This window comes from Tigriopus californicus, chromosome 9 (genome assembly GCF_007210705.1).
Source record: "Tigriopus californicus strain San Diego chromosome 9, Tcal_SD_v2.1, whole genome shotgun sequence".
In the NCBI taxonomy this organism is placed as follows: Eukaryota; Metazoa; Arthropoda; class Copepoda; order Harpacticoida; family Harpacticidae; genus Tigriopus; species Tigriopus californicus.
Genome location: NC_081448.1, coordinates 5,597,996 through 5,617,385, shown reverse-complemented (window position 1 = coordinate 5,617,385; position 19,390 = coordinate 5,597,996). Strand labels below are relative to the sequence as shown.

The window sequence follows — 19,390 nt, the reverse complement described above, 5'->3', positions numbered from 1 at the left end:
AAAGCTGTATGACTTTTTTTTCAAAAATAGCTTGGATTCTGTAGGATCTGGTCATTCTAGATTCCTTGAGAAAAGTAGATACCACCAGGGCCTTAAAAAGTAACAATCTTTATTGCGACTCTCGGTCATGTCATTGCAGAAAATGATCTATGGTGCCTCATTGCTCTGAATGCGTGTGGTGATGTTATGTTCTAAAACCGTTGCTTATCTAGTTTGTTGAAAGAGGGGTTTCACCAATTCACCAATTTCTCTGGTATAACTGAGCCAAGCATATCAGCATTTGGACCTTGGAATACTGTACATCGGAGTTGGAATAAACGGAACTGTCACTTTATTGTTCTGCAATGCATTACTACTCCGTCTGTCTTTGAAGTGACGAAATCTAAACTGCAAAACAGAACGATGGATTCTTGGGCACAACTAACACCCAAAGAGAGCTTTTCAATGATAAACTTATGGGGATAGTCAGTTCGATTACTGTAACAATCATTGCTCTGCAATCTGTGGCAAACAATAACTGTAACACAGTCATTCTGAAATCGTTTGAAATTTCACAGATGATAAAAAGGTTCGACAAAAATGACATTTGAAATATTTCGTGCTCATCTGACTCCTTGGACAAAGCATAATTGTTTGCAATAAAGAAATTGGCCGAATAAGTGCCTCCTCTAAAATTTTATGGTTACATTTGTTTTTGTGACCTTTAAACCTCATTTGTTTCGGAAAAAGAGAAAGTATTAAGTATTACGAATATCTACTGTGCTTGACTCAGGTTTGATGGACATCAAGTGCAAAACAAAAAGGGAACATTTGATTCTTCACTATTTCTTACCTTATTTTAATGAAAATTTGTCATCCTGGGCAAAAAAATGTGGGAATAAAACCTTGAACTGAGGTACACAATTTAGAAACTGGCAAGTGCTGGAAAGCCAAAATATCAGGATCCCACATGCCCTTTCTTTTGCGAAGGATTGGGCCGATTGTTGTTGAATCCACAAAAACAGGTTGTCTCATAACTACAATATTCTTTCGCAACTTCTCTTATCGGGATCTCCCAGTAAATCATCTTTACCAAGATATAAATCTGATCGGAACTCATCGTTTCAATTTGGCGATATATTAGGAGTTCAGAGAGAGAGAGAGAAAATTTGGCATTTAATCACTTTCAGACACTCCCTCATCCGGAAATTGTTCTTTTGGACCTTGTCCAGGCGCCAATCGGACCGAACGTTAACGTGCGTAGCATTTGCATTGAGCTTTCCTAGGCCAATTTTTTTAGATCATCCTATTGGTAGGGTACGACAAATCATGATGTTTGCAACAACTTTCCTCCACTTTGAAGTCTTATCTACTTCCAAGAGAAATTTAAATCTCAAAGAAATGTCAAAACGTCTTCTCAAACGATACATGCGTTACTCTCTCTGTACAATTGCAGAGAGTTTAAAGTGATGCAACGTAAGAAAAAAAAGCCGTTTTCTTCGTTTAACTGGGGTCCTTCGTTCCTCTCTCCAAGACAATACTGTCTCTCTTTGGCTATTTATATGCTTTTTCGCAACACATCACGTACACCATGACTTGTATATTAATCTAAAACAAGCAATGGGAGCGCAAGAACTCAAAAGTGAATGGAACTTAGGAGCTACATAATGCAATGAATGATTAATTTTCCCTTTGAGTTTTCCTGTTTTGAACTGTATTACACCATTGATCTAGATATACTATATTGCATTGCGTCTTTTCGTCAATCAACACCATCATGAGAGTAGAACATATGACATGAAGCAAGATACGCATAGCACATATGCACGTTCGATTAAGAGTGAGAAATGAGCCTTGAAAATGTTCATTGGCAAGCATGCATTCGAGGTTTCTAGTTTTTTTTTTGTTAGCAATAAAGCTAAAGACGGTTCAAATCTTGAAAACAATTGATGGATGATTTTCCGAAGTGAAGCTTCTGCGTGTCGTTATCGTCTTCATCCCCTCTACGGCTCTAACCAGGATTTATGTTGAGAATTTTTCAGCTTTTGACATCTCAATGTGTCACTGTTTTCTAGGATGGAATTAGACAGAACGTCCAAAGGGATGAGAGAAACTTCTCGAGAAGCGCTCGCAACCTCATTCCAGAATGGCGAGATCTTCTTTTGGAGGGGTTGAATGAAGTTGTCGTAAGTTCGAACCCAGGCAGAGAGTGGGCGATCTGGAAAATAAATTAACCCCCTTTCCGAACATTCTTCTCTTATCAAGATATGTTCTACGACATGCAAATGTGTTCTTTGAAAATCGAGTCTTTTAATGACATGGGCGTGTTTGGTGAAACAAGCCCGCTGTCATGATCTACTCCGCCTAGATCTTTTCTCAGTCCGTTCACTCGACAGAAGATGCCAATTTGGGGGTCAAAAGGACGAAGCTTTTTTTTAAAAAAAACCTATGAGAAACTTAGAGTCGCGGAAAATAAGCACATGATTTGAGGGACTGACAAGCTCTGAAGCGACTTGGCTTTGTTCAATGCCTGTGAAGACTGGATTGACCCCGTAAACCTGTTTGCATTCCGGAACCTTTTTGACCCACTGAATTATCTTGATCTCCGTTTCAATCTGACTTTTCTGGTTCAGGACAATATCATTATTAAGCCATACTAATACTGGAAGCCCTCGCCTTATCACTTGTGGGACTCTTTGAATGGGAATAGCGAAACTAATTGATCTACCCTGGACGGGTCCTGAATAGGTCCACGTTGATGTTCGAGGTTCGATGAAAGATATATACGTTTATTAAGCTCAATTTGAATGACACGCAAAAGGTACGCCATCAAAAACTAACCTATCCTCTATGGACCATAACGAGCGATTGTAAAGCAAACAATGGCTCAACCCAATGATATTGAGGACATTCAATAAATTGGCCCCTATTATCGAAGCGAAACTTGACACATTCGAAGGACCATCCCGGTCGTATCAATGGCCATACACTTGTTTTCTGTTAATCACCATCTTTCATCAGTCATCTAATGAAATAACCTTCTTATTATTCGTAAGTTCAAAAGATTTTGTTGGAGATTGCGAGCGTGTTGTAGTTTTACGACTTTATTGTCAAACAAGACAAACAAGTTACCTTTCACTGCGCAATAGTTATATTGGACTTAGTTAGTATAAACTAAGGATAATTGAACATGTTTTGTAAGACACAGAAATATCAATAATTGCAAGAACATGCGTTTGGGTGCAATAGCACCTAATTTATTAAAAGACTCACACGTGTTCAAGTGGTCTTTCAACGATTTCTCTTTCAAAATTTGGCAACAAAAATCGAAAATCGGAAAAAATTCCATCGGTAACGTTGATTTTTAAAATAGTGCTAGTGCTGAAGGTATTAGTCAATTATATCGTAATTTGATACAATTGAAACAACTGGTTATCGTCAATCCACTAAAAATGTACTATTTAGTTGTGATAACTAATTTCCACGAACTCCCTCTTGTTTTTTGTTTTTGCTGACGGTATTTTAGTTTCATGCCATAACTCTAGTATTGACATAATGTTCAATAGCGTCCCGAAAAAAATGGTATCTTCAGGTAACTGATATTAAGAAGCCCAGTGTATCAATTGTCCTGTACGTGTTGTTGGTATAGGTTTTCAATACGTAATTCACGGTTGCTTGCAAGGGCTTCAACGTCAGCTACACCGTAGTCGGACAGAATTAAGCCTGACCTTGTCCTTCGAAATTCCCAACCAAAACTAGTTTATCCATAAACTTTTCTTATTTATCAATCATGATCACTACACAATTATGTCCAAAAAATCTCAAATTTGTCCAGAAAGGCCTCTGAAATTGTGCAACGTTGACGAGTTGCCGCCCTGTCAAGTGTCAAGCATTGCAAAGGTTTTGAGTTATGGAGGCAAACAACGCCTGTATTCAGTAGAATAGTTAAAGAGCTGATGAAGATGAAGGAAAATATATGAGTNAGCCTGACCTTGTCCTTCGAAATTCCCAACCAAAACTAGTTTATCCATAAACTTTTCTTATCTATCAATCATGATCATTATATGATATATATGAGTTATGGAGGCAAACAACGCCTGTATTCAGTAGAATAATTAAAGAGCTGATGAAGATGAAGGAAAATAGATGAGTAAGAGATGATTATTTCAACCCCTTGTAGCCAGTGTTTAAACCTTTAATACATGGAAAAACTTTCAGCTTAAAAAGGTAACCGATTATGTTTAAGTCTCAATTCTGTCTGACCATAGTGTAGACATTATTTGGGAGTTATTGAGTGCACCTCGACCATTCGAGGGTCGTCCTTTGATCAGTCACACTTTGGCGAGGATCCGGTGGAACTATGGCTTCCGAGATTGGAGAGGGCAAGTTGAAGTTGGGTTTGATAGTATTGCTAATCTTTCCCGTGTTATATTTCTCAATAGAGAGCTTTCGGAAATATCGCGATAGCAAAGTTTCAGTCAGTACTCAAAGGGACAATTCACATCTGACTTTACCTTTTCCCTCAGTCACAATTTGCTCTGGATTTCGGAATGGCTTCTTGACGCCAGAGAAACTATTAGAAATCAACAAGTCCGAAGAGCTCACGTTGGACAAGATCCACGAGTTGACCTATAACAGATCAGAATTTCTCACCTATTTCACTCAAGCCGTGGACAACGATTTTTCTATCAATATGGTGGACAAGGATGAATACTGGTCCGAGGAAATTCACGAGTATTATGGTGGACGATGTTACACCTTCAACCCTCCCGTTCTGTCAAAACCCGGCGAGACTAATGCGATAATATTTGGGATAAGAAATCCGGAGCGATATTGGACCTATCGCTGTGACAATTTTTCTACGCTAGAGTGTCACAACCAATATCCCGTATTCTTTCATCCAAAAGACGCGTTCATCTTCAACAAGGGCAACAAATTCGTGGGACAATCATTCTTGTTCCCTGAGGCTAAGAAGAAGCTCATGCTGACTCTTACTCATCGAAGGATCAATCGGCTCAATCTTACATACGATCCTTGCCAAGAAAATGGCAATATCAACGAATTTAGGCATTGTATCCTAGAATCCTACGATGAGATAGCTGGATGTCGAATGCCTTGGAGTAAGAATGGAACACTCAGGTGATAATTGGACGAGTTAAAATTGTAATAATTAATTAAGTAATTGGGACATGGAAACACCCAATAAATGATTTGACTTGTGTCAATGATTGGTCGTGGTCAACCAAGAATGGGCAAAGAAATCTTGAAAAGACGGAACTGCATACTCCATGAACGAGACATGAAACTAGTCAAAGGTATCCTTGGTTTAGTGCACAAGTTACCTTGTGGCTAATTTGGGACTCAGAAATTGCGACAGGCTTAAATTTCATCGAATCTTCTTCGTGGGATCGAAATGATGACTTAAGAACATTGCTCTTCAATCTTAGGGTGTGCAACGGTTCCGAAGTTCATGGGCGGTTCACGTCAAAGGAACGAAATTTGTGGTGGGATGTGGACCGGATAGTGACAGAAACCACGAGATGTCTGAAACCATGCAGTTTCGAGATTTTCGAGTGGTATCGTACCAAATATGCTTGGGAAGGAATCCCGAAGGACTTGTTTCCATCTCACACTGAAACTGTATTTGCGATGCAAATCTATTACGTGGACACCACTACCGAGATCACTGAAGAGTTCGTTGCTTACGATGGTTTCAATATGGTTGGGGAAACGGGTGGAGCTTTGGGACTCTTCTTGGGATGGTCATGTTTTCAATTGCTTTTTGATTTCTTACAGTTCTTAATCAATCGATTCTTTCGCCTGAAAAAGCTTTCCACTCAGATTAAAAGCTAAAGCATGTTATTTTAGATACTTGACTTGAATGCTTCTGAGAATCGCTCTATGTCAAAAAGACAAGACTGCTCCCCAGTTTTAGGCTGAATGAATATCAAACCAAAGAAACTTGGAAAAAAACAACAACGAGATAACGATTGCTTTACTCTGTGGTCAAGAATAAATATTTTCTTTTCTTAAGACATATGGATATTAATGCCTTTTATACGGAAGTGTAACTCAGTTTTGCGTGATGTCATTGATGACCTTAATTTAGCTAATCACTTGCACAAATAAACGAGTAGAACTTTTGGATAAGAGTCCTTACTTGGGCAAGCGCATGCAATTATGACTGGCCATTTTATGGAGCCTTTAGCTTTGCTATCAAGAACATTGAATAGGAAAAATCTCCCTGTGACTCATGGAAGGGATTAACTTTCTACAATAAAAAATGGCCTCTCGAAATCTAAAATCATGTTTACTTTTTTGCTGATTTACAACTGTGATTTTTTAGCCCATTTATTTCAACTAGAATTTCTTAATCGTGCCCCCGAGTCTTAAAAACACAAATAATTTTTGCCACATCCCAAGACTGTATCTCAATCGGGGTGATACCCTGGGCAGTAGTGATAACAACGTTATGTATAATTCCAATCTTATTGGCCACATCAAGGGCATTGTAATCGGGAGCCAGTCCCATGCAGGTTTTCATCTGTTCATCCGGCCTAATCAGGGTATTCACCTTAGCCACGGTCGGGTCGAAGAAAGGGCCTTGCTCTGCTAGAAAATCTTGTCCTCACATCTTCCACATACAACTCAGATAGGCCAAAAAGGTGTCAACGTCCGGTATTCGATTGGTTCTCCGTCTTGGATTGTAGATTATGATTCCTAAAAGTTATTTTGCTTGAAAAAAGAAACTAAGATCTCCACTACACAACGTTTCCTCCCTTAAAGATTTATTCATTGCATTGTAAATACCCACTTTAACAGGAACTTGCAGTCTCACATAATGATGTTTTCACGATAACGGGTAAATTGGGTAAATTTCTCACTAAGAACTTTCATTAACTGAAATCCTTCACTTTGAACAACTAGATAAAAAAGAACGGCTGTCTTGTCCCTGCCAAGTTAGGGCATTGCGTTGAATAAAGGCAGGAGCTCTAGTATTAACAATACAAGATTGCACATGCTATAGAGGACATTTTAAGTGTTTTTTAGTAAATAATGATCTCTTTAATTTTTCATTAATTTAATTAATCAACTTTGTTCACATACCAGAAATTTCTGCATTGATTTTAAGAGTTAAAAGAATAAATGAAATAACCAGGAAAATCAAATTAATCAAGAACAATCAAATTGTCTTTAAAATCAATGAAATATTGCGCAAAGCTTACTCGAAAACACTCATAGAAAGGAAATTATCAACAAGAATCATTTTATCCATTGATGAGGAACTAACACTTGCAAATAATTTAAGAAAGTTATGAAATAGGCGATAAAGGTACATGTAGAGCAGTATAAACGTATTAGAATATCTGGGATGGACAATCGTTTATTTTGTTTTAATCCACATTTGACAATTGATACATCAGGTATTGGTGAAAAATGGAATGGTTGTTTTTTAGTTTGAGTTTTTGAGTTGAGTTTATATTTCTACTCATTAGGAAGTTAACATAAAACGCAGGCATTATTGAAGAGGCACAGAGTAATACCAAAGTCTAGTCCTTTCGATTTCAATTAGAATTTTGGACTCCAATAAACTTGGTTTTTAGCAAAACATCTAAAATAGTTAAATAAAACAGGTGTCTGTGAGTATATATCATCCCATGATTATGAAGCACTCAGATGAGTTTAAAAAGCATATTGTAGCTCAGAGCTACAATATGCCTACTTTTGGTTCGAGGGCCATTCCCTGCAGAGTGAGGACATTAGTTTCAAAACAAAAGTGTCAAATTACTTGAAATTTGGTCAAGATGTTCCTGCAACAGTTTTCTTCAAACAATATTATTAGCAAAAAAATACTGACTGATTGTGTTTAGAGCAAATTCTTGCTTTATCAAGAACACCTAATCAGTAATGGTACTTCAAGACATGTTAGAGTCATTTAAGTAACTTTATATGTCTTGTTTGAAGGGCATAACAGCAATGGCTACAAAAATGATATCTGTCACATATTTTATACAATTGCTATGCCAATAATTGACAGTCAAAAACTTTATTATTCTAATTTAAGCCGAACTTAGCAGGAAAGGTTCGGTGATCACAAAAAGTGACGTTTCTGTGCTCTATTGTCCTTGGTTAACCCTAGTTAACCGGCCTACTGTTGGTCGTAGCAACTCTGAGTCACTTTTCAAATTAAAGTAATTAAATACGAAACATAGATCTCCTCAATTAAAGGCAAGTCATTTTTATATCATTTACCTATAAGGTGGTTCGCTTCAAAGTTATGTTATGTTATATATCATGATGAGCCTATGTTGCTCACCAAGAGCAGGCCGAAAATTTAGATTTCATAGAGTGTTTACTGCATAACTTTGGTCATATCTCCTGAGTTCCCTAATCATATTTTTAGGCTCAAATTTGGCCCAAGTTCATCAATCCAACCAGATCTTGTGGTGTATGAAGGTCTTGTTTGGCATAAAGTGAACAGTTTTGGAGATAAGAAATGTGCTTCCTTTCGCAATCCACATCTCTAGAAGTCCGTGACTTTGGCTAAGCAAGGTTAAGCAATTTTTTATTGTGCTGTCTTTAAGGCCATTGCATTGTCAATGTTCTTTCTTGCATTGTTTTGGTTGTGCTCATTCCGATTCATTCGACGATGATTTTTTGTCCTTAGTCCCTACCCTTTTCAAAAGAACTGGAAATCTAATTTGTTGGAGATAAGAAATGTGCTTCCTTTCGCAATCCACATCTCTAGAAGTCCGTGACTTTGGCTAAGCAAGGTTAAGCAATTTTTTATTGTGTTGTCTTTAAGGCCATTGCATTGTCAATGTTCTTTCTTGCATTGTTTTGGTTGTGCTCATTCCGATTCATTCGACGATGATTTTTTGTCCTTAGTCCCTACCCTTTTCAAAAGAACTGGAAATCTAATTTGTTCGTTATATGACGAAAAAGATGAACCCCATATGGTGATCGTTCAAACATGTAAGAGCAATAAAGTTTTTTTCTAGGAAATCCATTTCTTAGGAGATAATGAATGGTTGGGATTCATTCTATGTATGGCAACGGTATTCTTTTTAGCACGAATTGAGTAGCAATCCAGCCAATCTTGTCGGATGATCTGGTAGATAGGAGTATGTTTCGCTTTACGGTGTCCTATGTTTTTCTTCCTTCTTCCACACATTACACCTTAATAAAACACTAATGAACGATAGAAACACTCAAAGTGCGTATTATTTAGTCTAATCTAATGTCACTATAAAAACGGCCATCAACACGAATATGAATGAAAAAATGGAAGAGCTCAAAGGTGCATTGACCCATACTTTTTTGTGGACGACAATGTTCAGTATGATTTGTTTAATTTAAGAGCCTATAACAGATTCAAGTACAATGAATATCCATTGAAAATGAAAGCCAAACTGAAATAAAAGCCAAAGAATAACCAGGATAGAAGAAGGAAGTGAGATTTGTCCACTCTTTGTTGATTATAGAGTCTATGGAAGTTTTCAATCATGCTTAAAGTTTGATACCTTCCCCACGTGCTAAATCTACCCGAATGTTGAGCTCCACAAGTACGTATTCAAATGAAGATAAGACTTCCACTGATACTGACGATTGTTACCCTTGTCTCGAACAATTGAGACGAGGGTGATGGAAACATTAAGTGTTAATTTCACAGACGAATGACTACTACATGGCAGGTAGACAAAGACGTGAGGTAGACTTGTCGAGGAACATGTCCTCTCAGTTCAAATGGTCCAGTCTCCTTGTCACAACCCTCGAGAGTGCTGTTACAATACGCACAAAAAATAACAGTTCATAGGTCATTACTTCAATTCGAATAAAATAATCGATACACTCAAGAAGATAAGAGAGTAAAATCAGCTTGATCAAAGCTGCCTCTCAGTTGATTAGTGGATTCTGATGACGCCACCAACCAAGTCATTCCCAACCAAAAAAAAGAAAATTATCCAACATTTGGATTCCATTCACCACCAGCCAATCATCATCATGGCGGAGAGCTCGGAAGAGGACTCGAGACCCCGAACCACGACATTAACTCTCTCCAAGGCTATCGATATGGATCCTGTAATTCCAAGATCTCAGTCCTTGTCGTCAAGAATTGTGGAGAAAACAAGCAAGAAGCTCCTGAAAACTTTTAGCTCAAGAACCAAGACGGACTCGGAGAGCTCCGATCAGGTGACTTGACTGACTTCCTTCTTGGTTGCGATTTCACGACTAGCCCTTTGTTGACAGTTGCCTTCTATTTACTGCAGTCGCACTGTCAGTTCGCCATTGGAGACTCCAGCTTTGCATCGCTCAACACCGGACTAAGCTCGGACTCATCCAGTTTGGACTTAGAAAGCACAATTTGCGCACTTGTGGAACGGCTTCCATACCTGTTTTCTTTTGAAGAACAATTGTCCAAATCGGAAAGGAACATGCTGATCCAAGAAGCCCAGCAGCTTCTTACTACTACAGACAAATTCTTGGAGTTAGTTTGTGATAACAAATCCCCGGGTAAGTGATTGTATATAATTCATTATGGTTATAAAGCTCTTGAACATTGGCGATAGATGCTAGAGGCAATGGATCAAACGTTTATTATGGCAAGCAATTGAATGTGGCTGTAAAGAAATCTCTCTCTACGTCAGAGAGTAGTATTCTATATCTGTAGGCAGATAAAGGCGCAACACACCATTAATGTAATGCACACATGAACAAGTGAGCCAAAGCTATCTTCATTGAACCCTGTTGTCAGAATTGAGTCATTCTCAAAGAGTGCAACAAAGAAAAGCTATTTCATTTATGGTTTATTGCTGTCTTAAACCATTCAAACCATCAGTTTTGATGTGAATATAATGTCTATAATGAAATAAAGATTACATACATAGTAACGACGATTAAGTTAGTTAAAAAAAAGAGTTTGTGCGATCTTGGGAACTTAAAAGTCTTTTATGAGACCATGAATTGTTATAAAGCGATGGAATGCTGCATTTGGTTTGAGGCTTCCAAATAAAGAGCATACTATGAAGTAAGTATACAAGATGAAGTCAACATTTAGCTCCTTTCTTGCCACCTGGGGTCGAGAATGTTTTTTTTATTGTTTTAAGTTTTTTGATCCTTAATTCATTACATTTGACCAAAATGTATCCTCTCATTTTTTCTGTTTTGAACACACATCTGAATTAATTTAACTAGAAATGAATGAATATGAGGTTTTGACGTTTATATATGTAAAACATACAGCAATATTTTACACTTTTGGGAGGAAAATAGACAACATTTGGCGCCATTTTGAGATACTGGAAAATGCACATCTTGCCCAATAGTACCAAATATTTTATTCGCAAATCATTTCCAAAACAAACTCTTTCATTTATTGGAATATGGTGCAATCATTGCAAGTTTTTCTCTTGAAATCACAAGGGAAATGATCATGATTCCTTGAACCCAGAAAAGGACAAGACTCGATTCCATGCTAACACAAATATTATGAAATAACGGATCCAATGAGACATTCTCGCAATAAAAAACATTACTTTTTGTGCCACTTCTTCCAATTGATCATTTTGATTTCATTTTGATTGATCATTACTCGGCAAAACAGAGGGCCCGTAATTGAGAATTTCTCTACATTAGAAGCACAGCCATATTGTTGATCTGTTAACTTCAGTTAACCAAATGCAACTGATATTACATCCACTTATCAAGACCGGCGGACGTGGGAATTATCTCTCTCATTTTGCCTTGCGTAAAGTCTCGACCTTAAGTAGACAGCAATAAACGTTGACATTTTTAACACTCTAGATGCTTGAAATACCTTGATTTCAGATTCCGATCTAGATCAAGTGGACCATCAAATTAGTTGCAGTGCACCGGAAACTTCTGAGTTCAGAACCCCCGAAGCTCAAAGACGTTTGGCCAGTCACAACTTCAATCTGTACAAAGACCGTAGTGTGGATTTGGACCAAAAAGACTCTACTCTAAAAAGGACAACTACTGTACGTCGATCATTCAGATCTATCAAAGCTTTCTTTCGACGCAACAGTTCAAAATCTATAGAAAATTCCCTGGGGCCCATTTCCATCGAGGGTCCATTCTCGCCCAAACAAGGAATACCCGTGGGTTTGTATATGGAACAATACTTTGGTCGCATTGAAGCTGCGAGAAAGGTCGAAGACGAACAAAGAGGACCCTTGGAAATGCTCATGCGGAAAAGCAGGCCGCCCTTCTTTGCTGAGCTCAAGACCAACAAGCAGTTCATCTCAATAAACGATGATAGGGACGATGAGGAGCTGATTGAGCGCAATAACGAGACCAGAAACCGATCCAGTGACACCTCCAGTTCTGAAACCCTCTCTCTCACCAAGGAAATGAGTGACAAAAAAGCACGTAACGCCTACAGGGGTGCCTTGGAGATCATGACATCCGAGCAAAACTATGTATTCATTCTAAAACTGGTGTTCTATGACTACCGGGATTTCATTCTTGAAGAAATTAGAAAAAATCCACAACTGGTCCCGGTCCAGGATTTCGATCAAATCTTTGTCAACATGAGAGAGATTCTGGCCTTTAACAGTGTGCTGTTAAGTGATTTCAAATCCCGAATCGAAAACTGGAATCAAAAACCGAAAATTGCAGATGTCTTGACGGAGAAAGGGCAATTCCTTCGAATCTATTCGACCTTCATCAAGGAGTTTTCCACCTCCAACGAGAAGTTCAAGACATTGAAGAATAAGTACCCAGGTTTCAAGGACTTTACCGAAAGCTTCGAGGCTAGAGATGTCTGCGCCCATTTAAAGATCGAACATTTTCTTCTGAAACCAGTTCAACGGCTTCCGCAATACCAATTACTTTTGAAAAAGTATATTGAAAATCTAACCGAAGATAGCCTAGACTTTCAAGACGCAAAAACTGCTTTCAGTATCGTGGGCCAAGCTACCAACCACGCGGATGATATGAAAGGACATGTGGTGAGTTCTGACTTTTGGATAGTCCCAACAATATCCCTTATACAGAGAGATTGAACCTGAAGGCCCTCTATTGGGTGAAAAGATGAAAATCCACGAGATGCTATCGATGGAGTAGAAGTATAAGTCACTTGCAAGACGAAAACATTGGAGTATGAACTATTGATTACCCAACGATCTTGACCAAATGCGTCAGTCGAGAAGGGTTACCTCTAAAAGGTCAAAAAAAAATCAAAGATTGCAGTTTTAAATTTCGGTCTTTATGAAGTAAGCATCTTAGTGGTTTTGGATCCTTTACTCACCAGAGGGCCGGCCGCGACTTCAGATTGGGATGTGACCAATGTTTGAATTTATTCCTTGCGCTTATATCCCTCCGCTTTTAGGACAATTTCCAAGCCATGTTGGACCTTCAGCACCGGCTTGGCATGGATGATCTCATTCAACCCAACCGGGCACACATCCGAAATGGCACTTTGAGAAAACGAAATCGTACTGGCATTTTTGATGACATCTTTCTGGTGCTCGCCACCGACATCCTGATCTATGCCAGACCCAATAGCACCATGGTTACGGACATGGAACAAGCGCCGTTGAAGGTTATTCACGAAATTCCTCTAACAGATATGAGGGTGTCCGAGGAGGCAAACTCGGACGAGTTTCCATGCGATTTTCACATTGAGTCGAGGGTCCGAAGCTTCGGCCTCAGGGCCAAGACCCGAGTCGAAAAGGATGAATGGGTGGCAGATCTAGACAAAGCCATCCGTTCCAATTTAGAACGAATGAAGTCGTTCCACAAAAAGTGCTTTGAGACTTCCGATCGGGACCTGGGTGATCTGCAACCTCTTTGGATCCCAGATGACCGTGTGACCATGTGCCAAAAATGCTTTGTTGACTTTAACTTCTTCGTCCAGCGACGACATCATTGTCGATCCTGTGGGAGTGTTGTGTGTGCCTCTTGCTCAGATTACCGCGCGCCTTTAAAGTATGCAAATTATCAGGCTGAAAGAGTGTGCAGCTTCTGCCACGAATATTTAATGAGAAGTAAGAGCCATGAACGTAAGAGTACTTTAGTGATTATACACTTGATTTATCCATTCTCTCCCCTAACAGAGATGAAAGAAGACAAAGACCTTAAAAAATATGAAAGCAAATTCTCTGGTTCTCGTAAGAGCTTCAGCTCTTCCAAAGATCCTCCAATGCGTCTTCTTATGAAGGGAAGTGACAAACGCTTAAATACAACAGGATTTTTGCATAAGAAAGCCAGCAAAACCGGGAAATGGAACAAACTTTGGTTCGGCCTCCAGGGCAACACCCTTTACACATTCAAGGCACAGGACGATCCAAAGGCAGCCCAAAGCACGCCAATACTTGGATACGATTTAATTCTCAATAGCGAGGTAAAAGAACTTTTGTTCCTCGATCTTAAAGCTAAATTCTCAAAGTATTTTTTTTTTTCATTTTAAGGTCGGGAACGAGAAAAAGGCAACTTTTCCCCAAGGCCAATGCTTAACGTTGTCGCACGTTAGCGGTGATTCCATCTTTCTCTTTGCTGAAAACGAGGATACCTCAGAAAAATGGATCAAAGCCTTCACGGACTCGATTCGCTTGCATACAGAAAATGATCAACCATCCTGAAACATAGAATCAATGGTGAAGGGCTTCCTTTACCCTCAGCCATTGACTTTTGGAAATGACCTACCGTACAGTGTTTAGCATTCAAACTTTAAGGTAAATAAAACCAGTTATTTGTTAACTATCCATTCTATACCACAATCATTGTAATGGAAAAAAATGATCATGACCACTAATCAGAGATCATCCTTGACGAGAAATTCACCACTTGAGAACAATAAATTTGATGTGATATATTCTCTGCTAGTGCAAGCGTCGAAACTTCAGTTGTTTTTTATTTGAAAAGAGAATCAATCAAACAAAATGGGATTAACATCATACGCCACTTTGGAACGATTTTGCGATAAAAAAAATTCTTGAATTATATATAATTAATAGATCGGAGAGCATAATGCTTGACAGTTTTGGAACTCTTATAAAAGTTTCCACTGAGAATGAACCAAGTGCGTACATAGATCCGAAGTTCAAGTATTTAGTGCTAAAAGTGATCATTTTTGACTCATTTCAATCATTAGATACCCTTTTATCCATCGTCCAATTTTTAATTACAATATCAAGAAGGAATAATACAATTAAGGGAAACAATGTTATTGTTCACTGACTTTTCAAACATTAGGAAATGCTCGAATGTACATAGCAGTTTACATAGTACGTACTTCGACATTTTATCATGGCGTAACTAAGAGAGTAAGTGCAACTGTCACTCATGAAATTTTCATTGGCAAATGGAGAGACCAACACGTTGTTATCAAGAGAGATAACACCCGCAAATATTGAACATGTTCCATGACCTGCCAAGACCCCTGGCCAAGCCAACATATGCTCAAACATATTACTGTTACAATCGGGAAGTCGGCACTGTTATTTTTGGCAGTTATAGCGACGTTAAACTTTTGGTTGTCATGGTCCCTGAAGCAAGTCTAGCCTTGCCGGATAGATTAATAGATTCGCTCTGAGGAAAGGCTCTTCCACTGTCTTAGCACGGTGACTTTCGTGCACCAACATTTGTTGTTCACTAAGGCTGTAAGGCCAATATTCCAGTAATGTATTCCGCTATAGGTTGGGCCTTTGCGTCAGGTAATGCTTGTCACAAGCCCCGGGAAAGACTACAAGGCTTTCACATCAAGGAGTCAACAATGAGTTTTCGACTTTATGGGCACTGATGTATCACTTGGTTTTTGAGATGGCGTCGGGTCCAGTTTGTGGCCATTTGAAGTCCCGGTGTCACCGGGTCGAATGATATTTGGTTTGGTGGGCAAAGCACGATGTGCGGATTGTTGTTTGTGGTGGCTTGATATGCATGACTCTGACTTCGACGCGTCTTGTAAACAGTCGATATTCAAGCCTCTTCTTTCTATTCAGTTGAACAAGGTAAAACGAGTCGCGTTATATCATAACTATGATTTTCATTTTTTGAGGTCCCACGGTTGAGGTGAGGTCAGAGTATAGGTGTACTGTGTTAAATATAACCTTACTCACGGAGCGATGGCTCTCACAGATAATGACATAAAATAATTAGTTGGGTTACCTTCATTGGGTTATGTTTCCTGTCCATAGATTTGATACGTTTCGTTTATGTCAATAAGGTTTATGAGGTGTTGATTGTATATGATTATGTAATCATGACCAGCTACTCCTTAGCTGAAACATTTTATCTGCTATTGTTCCACCCCGTTAATCAGAATTCATCGTTGTTGTCGTTGCTTTTTTACAACAAGTTGTTTTGCAGATCATCAGAGACTAATCTTCTAAACACGCACTGATGGCCCGGTCCATAGGCGCGACTATCGGCCAACGTAGGCCAACAGGTTCACTATCAGGTGGTAATGTTTTAAGAGAAGGGATGCAACGACTCCCACTCATCTATCGGCGTCTCCTGCCAAGTGTGGTTTGGGTCGCAGTTGTCTCCTATACTTTTAGTTTCTCACCACGGTGGTGAAAGCCCTTGTCAAAGTTTTGAGAGAAATACGGGATCCCTCTTAGCATTTTATTTATTGCAAATGCGTTTAGAAGCACTTTTACGATATTTGCTTACTGAATATTGCTCCCATTAAACCTTTTGCCTCAATTACCACTCATTCGATTTTTGATTTAGTGTTTTCCAGTGTCTTGTCTCACTAGTGAACAGGACGGGTAAGTCCAGTTAAGCGGTGCCAGAGCACTCAGAAGCATAAGAGAAAGAGTCAGCCCAGGGTGCCAAGTCGACAAAGATTTTGTTTCTTGGAAGTGTTGATTGGGGGGTAGTTTTTTCATTTAGTCTTACCGTTTTGGGAGGGGTGGTAGTATAATATAGGGGTGTTTCTGCTTTGGTTTTCCATCTTGGAGATCTTGTACCTATTCTGGATTGACACCAACATTGATATGGTTTCCACCGTTGATTGCGTTGCTCATTTTTAAAAATGTTTAGCAAACGCCAGAGGTTCTATATGGATTGTGTGAGTACGTTTTAAATTTCGATATGTTTGGTGGTGATTGAGTAGGTACAAGACTCTCAAGATCTGGAGGAATTTGATCCTTATCAGCATTAGAACACCCTATATTATACTACCACTCCCTCCCGCAAAGTTACATAATTATGTTTGATTGGACCAATCTGTGTCCAATCAACACTTTCCAAGAGAGCTTTTAAAATGCTTTGTCGATTTGGCCACCCTGGGCTGACTCTTTCTCTTATGCTTCTGAGTTGCTCTGGCACTCGTTACTGGCTTACCCGTCCTGTCTCACTAGTGAGCAAACTGACACGGTGGTTGAAAAGTCTTACTAAAGGTTGGCAGAAATATCGAAATGAGTCTTGTTATTAGTAGCAGTATGCAGAGTCAGATCAAAAGTGCTTCTAACGATTTATATATTGCTAAGAAGGGATCCCGTATTTCTCTCAAACTGACAAGGCTTTTTCACCACCGTGGTGAGATGCGTAAGGCGAAAGGAGAGGAGACAACTGCATCCAGAATCCTGCTCTATGCACTTGGCAGGAGACGCCGATAGATGAGTGGGGAGTCGTTGCATCCCTTCATCCTTGTGGTAAAACATTACCACCTGATAGTGACCTGTTGGCCTACGGGTCAACCTGCCAGACCGGCAGAGCTGTGGTTGTTTAGGAAGATTAGTCTCTGATGATCGCTATAAACTGTTAGGCAACTTGTAAAAGCAATTTGCACAACTCAATGCTTTTTGATGAATCTTGATTAACGGGTGTGTGAATCGAATGTGTATTAGCATTTAAACACATGTGTTTCAGCTAAGGAGTAGCTGGTCATTGATTACATAATCATATTTTTATTCAATCAATTGTCCACTCTCATAAACCTTATTTTACTCATAAAACTTGGTAAATCGTATCAAATCTATGGACAGAAACATTAAACCAATGAAGGTAACCCATACTAATTATTTATGTCATTATCTGGAACCATGTCTCTCCAGTAAGGTTATATTTAACACTATACCCTATACTTTGCTGAACTTTCACCTCAACGTCGACCTCAAAAATCAAGTTAGAGATTGAACGCCTGGACTCGTTTCCTTGTTCACTTGAATTAGAAAGAAGAGGCTTAACACTGGTTTACAAGACCCAAGCAATCATTCATATTTGGTCATTGCCACCAAAACATGGGCAGCAATGGTTCTTGCTACATCGTGCTTTGCCACCAAACCAAAATATCATTCGCCCGTGAACACCGACTTCAATGCCACAAACGGACCGACGCATCAAAACTCGAATTGGTTTTGACTTATCAGTTTCGATTTCTCCATTGGAAAGGCGAACATTGGATGACTTCATTGTGACTCCTGATGTGAAGCCTTGTAGGTCTTTCCGGGCTATAGTGACATTTACCATTACCTGACGCAAAGGCCCAACCTATTAGCGAATACATTACGGGAAATATTTGCTACAGCCTAGTGAACAACAATTTGTGCACGAAAGCTCACCGTGCAAGACCATTGGAGTATTGAGCCTTTCTTCAGAGCGAATCTATTATGGACAGGCCCGTGGCAAGGCTAGACTCTGCTTCAGGGACCATGGAAACCAAAAGTTTAACGTCGCTATAACTGCCAAAATACAGTGCCCGACATTCCCGATTGGAACAGTAATATGTTGAGCATTGTTGGCTTGGCCAGGCCTTGGGCAGGTCATGGAAACATGTTCAATCATTTGCCGTGTTATCTCTTGATAACCAACGTGTGGTCTCTCCATTTCCAAATGAAAATTTCATGAGTGACAGTTTGCACTTACTCTTTTAGTACGCCATGATAATGTCGAGTACGTACTATGTAAACTGCTATGTACATTTCGAGCACTTTCCTATGTTTGAAAGTCGTGAACAATAACATGTTTCCTTAATTGTATATCCTTCTTGATATTGTAATTAGAAATTGGACGATGGATAGAAAGGTATCTAATGATGAAATGAGTCAAAATGATCACTTTTTAGCACTAAATACTTGAACTTCGATCTAGTACGCCTGGTTCATCTCAGTGGAACTTTTAGAGAGTTCCAAAAACTGTCAAGCATACTGCTCTCCGATCTATAATAATTCAAGAATTTTTTTATCGCAAAATCGTTCCAAAGTGGCGTATGATGTTAATCCCATTTTGTTTGATTGATTCTCTTTTCAAATAAACAACTGAAGTTCGACGCTTGCACTAGCAGAGAATATATCACATCAAATTTATTGTTCTCAAGTGGTGAATTTCTCGTCAAGGATGATCTCTGATTAGTGGTCATGATCATTTTTTTCCATTACAATGATTGTGGTATAGAATGGATAGTTAACAAATAACTGGTTTATTTACCTTAGAATGCTAAACA

General features: G+C 39.0%; 2 protein-coding genes across 3 annotated transcripts; both read left to right on the top strand.

Annotated features, from left to right (window-relative positions):
- The first annotated feature begins 4,262 nt into the window (after nucleotides 1–4,262).
- LOC131887050 (uncharacterized) lies at nucleotides 4,263–6,014 on the top strand. The gene is made up of 2 exons (XM_059235540.1): nucleotides 4,263–5,118; nucleotides 5,427–6,014. Exons 1-2 carry the CDS (start codon nucleotides 4,340–4,342, stop codon nucleotides 5,830–5,832), a joined length of 1,185 nt encoding a protein of 394 aa, XP_059091523.1. The 5' UTR covers nucleotides 4,263–4,339; the 3' UTR covers nucleotides 5,833–6,014.
- A 3,618-nt stretch (nucleotides 6,015–9,632) lies between these two features.
- LOC131887049 (FYVE, RhoGEF and PH domain-containing protein 6-like) lies at nucleotides 9,633–14,815 on the top strand. Of its 2 annotated transcripts, none has more exons than XM_059235538.1 (6): nucleotides 9,633–10,173; nucleotides 10,251–10,494; nucleotides 11,809–12,950; nucleotides 13,331–13,988; nucleotides 14,058–14,344; nucleotides 14,412–14,815. In XM_059235538.1, the coding sequence occupies exons 1-6, from the start codon at nucleotides 9,898–9,900 to the stop codon at nucleotides 14,580–14,582; spliced, it is 2,778 nt and encodes a 925-aa protein (XP_059091521.1). In that variant the 5' UTR covers nucleotides 9,633–9,897; the 3' UTR covers nucleotides 14,583–14,815. The 2 variants fall into 2 exon arrangements, with proteins under 2 accessions (XP_059091521.1, XP_059091522.1); XM_059235539.1 differs by having other exon boundaries at nucleotides 9,636–10,173; nucleotides 10,231–10,494.
- Nucleotides 14,816–19,390: the final 4,575 nt, after the last annotated feature.

Bases quoted from the DNA above. Each gene is read 5' to 3' on its own strand.
- LOC131887050 (XM_059235540.1), top strand. From the start codon at position 4,340: ATGGCTTCCGAGATTGGAGAGGGCAAGTTGAAGTTGGGTTTGATAGTA. The intron at 5,119-5,426 runs GTGATAATTGGA...CTTCAATCTTAG, and splicing joins AGTAAGAATGGAACACTCAG to GGTGTGCAACGGTTCCGAAG.
- LOC131887049 (XM_059235538.1), top strand. From the start codon at position 9,898: ATGACGCCACCAACCAAGTCATTCCCAACCAAAAAAAAGAAAATTATC. The intron at 10,495-11,808 runs GTAAGTGATTGT...CCTTGATTTCAG, and splicing joins TTGTGATAACAAATCCCCGG to ATTCCGATCTAGATCAAGTG. The intron at 12,951-13,330 runs GTGAGTTCTGAC...CTCCGCTTTTAG, and splicing joins ATGATATGAAAGGACATGTG to GACAATTTCCAAGCCATGTT.